At 42.4% G+C, this 7,574-nt stretch overlaps 1 protein-coding gene across 1 annotated transcript; it reads left to right on the top strand.

Moving 5' to 3' along the window:
- Nucleotides 1-2,005: 2,005 nt before the first annotated feature.
- Nucleotides 2,006-5,467, top strand: LOC130669982 (uncharacterized). Its single transcript, XM_057473150.1, has one exon. It carries the CDS (start codon nucleotides 2,006-2,008, stop codon nucleotides 5,465-5,467), a length of 3,462 nt encoding a protein of 1,153 aa, XP_057329133.1.
- The last annotated feature ends 2,107 nt before the right edge of the window (nucleotides 5,468-7,574 follow it).

Here is a 7,574-nt window from a genome sequence, read left to right as displayed (position 1 = left end):
ATTTACTTGAATTTTAAATCTTACGTCAATAAATCATTTCTTAAGTCAAAAACTCTTTTACGATTGAATTAAAATACTTATTTATTAATTCAAGATACTTGAGTTTCTCAATTCAAGAAAAATTTTATTTATTCAAGATTTGCTATTTACCTGTATTAAAAGTGAACTTATTTATTCAAAGTTAATACATTTATTAAGGTAAATAATTTTTTTTTTAAAACAAGAACCTTAATTTACTTCATTCAATAACAATATCTTTTGATTGAAGAAAATAAATTCGTTGTACCAACAAAATTCTGTCCTCCCGTTGGTAATATAGTTTTTCTAGACAAGCTGTATGACCGACTTGAGCAAAGAGTAAATTTTTTTGGCTGAAGAAAATTTTGTTCTTAAGGAATGAATTCTAACTTACTCTCTCTTTCTCGCACTAGCACAGTAAATTGATACCGAGTCCACATTTTTTATTTTCTTTCTCTAAATCCAGAAATTAAATTTTCTCGAAAAAAGAAAATTTTTTTGAAACAAGAGAAATTTCTCAAACTAAAATGCAAATTTATTAAAGCAACAAAAAAAATTTCTTAAAGCAAGAAACTTTTCTAAAAACAAGAAACGATTTTTTCTCCATTCAAGAATAAAATTTTGAAGAAAATATTTTACTTGAAGCTAATTCCATTGATTACTTTCTACCTGGGAACCATTTTTACTATTGTACTTAGTAAATATTATTTAACGCACTGTTGCGTAAATTTCAAATGTTCGCGCCAGAACATTTGATAACTCGACGCTCTACTATACCAGAGGTGCTGCTATCGACGCGCCCTCTGATACTCGGAATTTCAACTCGATAGCCAGCTACGCGGCAACTGGCATTACTCTACAACACTTGTGATAGAACACCACGTGCTACCAGTTTTATTGTAATTCAATTACATCGTGTTAATTACTCTACACTATCAAGTACATCATTCTAATTGTAACTCGCTGATACACCATGTATTTGTTATCATCTATATTCTTCAATTATATCCGGTTTGTCATATATAAACTCTGTGCTCATTGCTGTGGAGACCGCGTGTTAAACTAACGTGCGGGCTATATCTATTCACATACTCGCCATCACGTGACTTTGCAGCCACAAATAATTTATTTCAATTTACAATTTACTTTATTACTCATTGCTCAATTATTTACTCGTACTCGATGCCAACCAGTGTGACTGATGTCATCATTCAGTCATCCAGTAATCTTAATCTCAAAAATCAATATCAAATTTTATTTGTGACTGCAAAGTAATTATTATACGTTCTGACTCGGCTCGCTACGCATCTCTTTTTTATACTCGGCTCTTACTCGTTCTCAATGTCGCGTACCAAATTAATTGTGACGAAAACTGTATACTCGAACTATTGATGATATTTATAAATCATTAATTGTTAATAATTTACTCTTTATTGCGCTCTTTTGTATAAATTAAGGTCCTTCGAGCCGGATCGGATGGTGGAAACCGCGTAAAAGTGATCACAGACTAAACTCGTGCTCCCATACTCTATAAACTCTAATCTTATAATCAATTCACCATATTCTCCAATTATGATGGAAAGAAATCGACAGGGGAGGGAGTTTCTAAGACGGACGCTCCAACTCCCACTCACTCCAAGCATCGTCGTCCATGAGACAAAGTGCTCCTGCTCAAACTCAATAAGACTTTGCGCTTCCGCACGACACTCAAGCACTCGACACGCACTCGCACTCGCCTACTACAAGCTCACCGCACTCAAACAACACTCTTGCCCACACTCAAGCTCAAAATACTCATGATCGCAGCACTCGTACTCATCACTCGCCCACTCAGAACTCAACAACTGGTTATACTCAAACTCATCATTACGCTACGTTACTAGCAACTTGTCAAGTCTACGTAGTGACCAAGTTAAGTACTCACCCAATACGCATTCTCTTAGATACCGGTTCTGAGATATCCTTTGTTTCAGATTCATTGATAAGAATGCTGAATATTTCTCGTGCTCGATCACACCTTACTATCCTAGGGATCGGTGCAGCCAAGGCTGGCCATACCAGAGGGTGTGCAACTCTCACTCTGCGTTCATACCACTCGGATCAATCACTCACAATAAAGGCTCACATCCTCAGTGGTTTAACTGCTCAATTACCATCTGACCAAGTCCAAAACACCGACTTGGCACAGTACTCGCATCTCACGCTCGCAGATCCAGAGTTTGGAACCCCAGGTCCAACGGATGTCATCCTTGGAGCTGATTACTATGGCCAGGTCATCACTGGCGAGATCATCAAGTGCAAATCTCCTGGATTACTCGCTCAAAACACCATCTTTGGCTGGATTATCATTGGTCCAGTCCAAGCTCGGCTCAACAAACCACTGAGAATTCATCATGCTGTCTCCAATCATCATGATCAAGATCTTCAAGACTTACTAACTCGATTCTGGCTCCAAGAAGAGGTCAGTCCAACTCAACTACACTCATTAACTCCCGAAGAAGAGGCTTGTGAAGCTCATTTCCGGGACACTCACACTCGAGACAGTTCTGGCAGATACATCGTCAGACTGCCATTGATATCAGACCCGCACCAGCTGGGGAACTCATACACAGCAGCTCGTCGCTGCTTACAACACCTCATGCGACGTCTTGATCATGATGCTCGGCTCAAAACACCCTACATGAACTTCATGGCAGAGTATCTCGAACTCAAGCACATGGTGCCTGCGGCATCATCTACATCATCAATTCAATACTTCCTACCTCACCATGGGGTACTGAAGGAGGACAACAACAACTTCAAGATCCGTGTGGTCTTCAACGGCTCAAAACCAACCAGTTCAGAACTCTCACTCAACGACATCATGCATACCGGGCCAAAATTACTCGTTAACATCTTCGACGTACTCATCAGCTCGCGACAACACCGGTTCATCTTTATCACAGATGTTACCAAAATGTATCGACAGATTTTGGTTCACGAAAAGGACCAAGGTCTGCAACAAATACTCTGGTTTGATAAGGAAGGAAACATCATCCCCTTCAAACTTACCACAGTTACTTATGGGACGAAATCAGCTCCATTTCTTGCTGTTCGAGCCCTGCTTCAATTGGTCGAAGATGAAGGACATAGATTCCCACTCGCAATCGATCCACTCACTAAAGGTCGGTATGTCGACGACATTTCCGGAGGCGCAGATGATCTCGAGTCATTGCAAGCAGTTGCAAATGATATCGAGGGTCTGTGCAAGGCGGGCGGATTCCCACTCGCCAAATGGGCAAGCAATCATCGCAAACTACTTCAGCTCAATCGTGCGGAAGCGATTACACAATATAAAATTGAGGATCCAGAAGTCAGCACCAAAATTCTTGGGATGTACTGGTCTTCAAACAAGGATCAATTCTCTTTCAAACACTCGCCACCATGCTCAACTCAACCGTGCACAAAACGTGCAATTCTATCAGAGATTGCTCAGATCTTTGATCCACTGGGATTCCTATCACCACTCATAATTCAAGCCAAAATGTTCATGCAGGAACTTTGGCTTGTAAAACTCGGCTGGGACACTCAATTGTCTGCAGAATTACGACAGAAATGGACTTCATTCAAAACTCAACTCGATATGATTCATATCATCAAGATTCCCAGATGGATCCACTCGTCCACGAACTCGGCTCTAGAAATCCATGGATTCTCCGGTGCCTCGCAATTGGCGATGGCTGCGGCAGTATTTATCAAGGTCCTACCGACAACTCGAACTCAGAGGGCAAAGGTTACGCTGCTTTGCTCTAAAACCAAGGTGGCACCGTTGAAACCCCTAACGATTCCACGCTTGGAACTCACTGCGGCTCACATGTTGGCAAAACTCGTCAAACACTGCCAGACTACACTCAACTACTCGCATGTGCCAACATATCTTTGGACCGATTCATCAATCACGCTCACGTGGATACACTCGCACCCGTCTCGCTGGAAAGACTTTGTCAGGAATAGGGTGTCATTCATTCAAGAACTAATTCCAGATGGCCACTGGAAGTTTGTCCCTGGCACTGACAATCCAGCAGATTGTGCAACTCGAGGCTTGACAACCAGTCAGCTTAAAACTCATCAACTATGGTGGTCTGGCCCATCATGGTTGCTCGAAGACTCGCCGTCCTGGCCAACCAGTCCTATTCATAAAGATGCAGATACTCACCTGGAAGAACGTCCAGTCAAATCACTCTATGTTTCGGCTCAACCACTCAACTCGTCTTGGACGCTAATGGAACGTCCAATCCCACTATTGCGAATGCTCAGAGTTACAGCAATTTGTGGGAGGGTACGCGATATAATCAAACGCATACCACACTCGACTCTCGCTCGTCCACTCACATCAACTGAAATCAACCTTGCACTCCAGTTCTGCATCAAGGAAACTCAACGTATTCATTTCTATTCTGAACTCCAATTACTCGCGAAACAGGCATCATGGCCAAAGGATCACCCATTTGCTCGGTTGGTGGCTTATCAAGACACCGATGGCATCATCCGAGTAGGGGGGAGATTGGAAAATGCTCCGAACTCAGATCAACAGAAGCATCCTGCAATTCTACCTCGTGATGCTGCTCTAACTCGACTCGTCATCTCTGATGCCCATCAGCGTACCATGCATGGTGGTACTCAACTCACACTCGCTCATACTCGACTCCGATACTGGATCATTGGTGGACGTCAACCAGTACGTTCACACATACTCAAATGTCTCGTCTGTGCTCGTCATCGATGTGTTCGCGCTCAGCAATTAATGGGACAACTCCCAACTCAACGTGTCACTCCAGCGCCACCATTTTCTCACACTGGAGTCGATTACGCTGGTCCAGTATCAATAAAATCATGGAAAGGTCGAGGATCCAGGATATACAAGGGCTGGATCTGTGTGTTTGTCTGTCTGACCACATCAGCAGTTCACGTCGACCTTGTCAGCGACTACTCATCATCAGGTTTTATAGCAGCTCTCCGACGGTTTATTCACCGTCGAGGGATATGTACAGCACTCTACAGCGACTGTGGAACGACATTCCAAGGCGCGTACTCGGAACTCAAGCGGCTCTTCACTCAAGGCACTCAAGAATCTCATGCTCTACTCGATTGGGCCACTGTGCATCAAATCACATGGCATTTCAATCCTCCTGCTGCTCCCCATATGGGTGGTAAATGGGAAGCCGCAGTGAAATCAGTGAAACATCACCTAACTCGCACACTCGGAGAATCAGCCTTCACGTTTGAAGAACTTACGACTCTTCTAACGCAAGTGGAGGGGATTTTGAACTCGAGACCATTGGAGGCTCTATCCGACGATCCTCAGGATCCTTCATCGCTCACTCCAGGTCATTTTCTCATTGGGAGACCAATCGTTGCAATCCCTGAACCTTCACTCATGGATACAGAAGTATCAAGACTCTCCCGCTAGCAGTTCATTCAGCAACGTGTCCAGCATTTTTGGAATCACTGGTCCACCAGCTATATTCAACGTCATCTGGCTCGAACCAAGTGGCATCATGCTCGCAATGACATCAAACTCGGCTCACTAGTCCTTCTCACTGATGAACGAACTCCACCAACTCGATGGCCACTCGCGAAAGTGACTGCGCTCCATCCAGGGAAGGACAACCTCACTCGAGTGGTAACCATTCAAACGGCCACTGGTACTCTCACTCGTCCAATTGCCAAGCTCGCACTCTTACCACTTGCTCCAGAACCAGATGCCTAACTCAATGGCAATCTACTCATCAATCATCAGGTACTCAAGATCATAATCAGCAACTCTGTTCCTGATGGCGGGCGGAATGTTGCGTAAATTTCAAATGTTCGCGCCAGAACATTTGATAACTCGACGCTCTACTATACCAGAGGTGCTGCTATCGACGCGCCCTCTGATACTCGGAATTTCAACTCGATAGCCAGCTACGCGGCAACTGGCATTACTCTACAACACTTGTGATAGAACACCACGTGCTACCAGTTTTATTGTAATTCAATTACATCGTGTTAATTACTCTACACTATCAAGTACATCATTCTAATTGTAACTCGCTGATACACCATGTATTTGTTATCATCTATATTCTTCAATTATATCCGGTTTGTCATATATAAACTCTGTGCTCATTGCTGTGGAGACCGCGTGTTAAACTAACGTGCGGGCTATATCTATTCACATACTCGCCATCACGTGACTTTGCAGCCACAAATAATTTATTTCAATTTACAATTTACTTTATTACTCATTGCTCAATTATTTACTCGTACTCGATGCCAACCAGTGTGACTGATGTCATCATTCAGTCATCCAGTAATCTTAATCTCAAAAATCAATATCAAATTTTATTTGTGACTGCAAAGTAATTATTATACGTTCTGACTCGGCTCGCTACGCATCTCTTTTTTATACTCGGCTCTTACTCGTTCTCAATGTCGCGTACCAAATTAATTGTGACGAAAACTCATACTCGAAATATTTGCGATCGTTGTGAATTATTAATTGTTTATAATTTATTCATTACTGCGCTCTATACTATAAATTAATTCACGTGTATGGTGCCGTGTAAATTATAGAAAACTCATAATCAATTAAACTCAAAAACTCAATCTTTAATTCAACTGCGCTCTATGTATATACTTATAATATTTCATGTGTACGGTGCCATGCAATTTATATACAACTCAATTAAACTCAAATGCAATCGAATAATGTTCAATAAGTGCTCGAATATAAACTCGTGATCGACTCTTGTACTCTACGCTGTTATCTGTGATTTATTTTTATTAAATATGGGCAATACATTGAAAAAGTGAATTTTTATTTCTTTCACCATCCCGATCCAGCAAACTAAATATTTAATGTAGTTTTTAAGTTAATATTTTACACGCACTTTGTGAAAGATGTATTCTGGCGAGTAATTTTTACAATCCAGCTTGTAATTTTACAACCCTCGCAAATTTGAATCACGGTGGAAACACGGTGGGTTTGTTCCATTTTACCACTGCGATTACGCGGTGTATCCACCGTGATTCCACGGTGGCTTTACCACCGTGTATACACGGTGTTTTCACTTTGATTACGCAGTGGATACACCGTGGAACCACGGTGGTGAAATAGCACGAAGCCACCGTGGAATCACGGTGGATACACCGCGTAATCACAGTGGAAACACCATGTATACACAGTGGTCAAGCCACCGTGGAATCACGGTGGATACACCGCGTAATCACAGTGGATACACTGTGTATACCCGGTGGTGAAATGGAACAAACCCACCGTGTAACCACGGTGGATCCACTGTGTTTACACTTCCACGGTGTTTCCACCGTGATTTAGATCTGCGAGGGAATCCAGATAGTAATTTCGTCCCCACTCCTAAAATAATAATCATGCGCGCCAGAAGACGCGTATTCAGGTACTACTACCTACTGACGAACAGGACACACACACACACACACACACACACACACACACACACACACACACACACACACACACACACACACACACATACGTATACAAACGCGGAATAATT

This window comes from Microplitis mediator, chromosome 6 (genome assembly GCF_029852145.1).
Source record: "Microplitis mediator isolate UGA2020A chromosome 6, iyMicMedi2.1, whole genome shotgun sequence".
NCBI classification, from domain to species: domain Eukaryota; kingdom Metazoa; phylum Arthropoda; class Insecta; order Hymenoptera; family Braconidae; genus Microplitis; species Microplitis mediator.
This window is presented reverse-complemented; position numbering and strand designations above follow the sequence as displayed.

Coding starts and splice junctions, on each gene's coding strand:
- LOC130669982 (XM_057473150.1), top strand. CDS start 2,006: ATGCTGAATATTTCTCGTGCTCGATCACACCTTACTATCCTAGGGATC.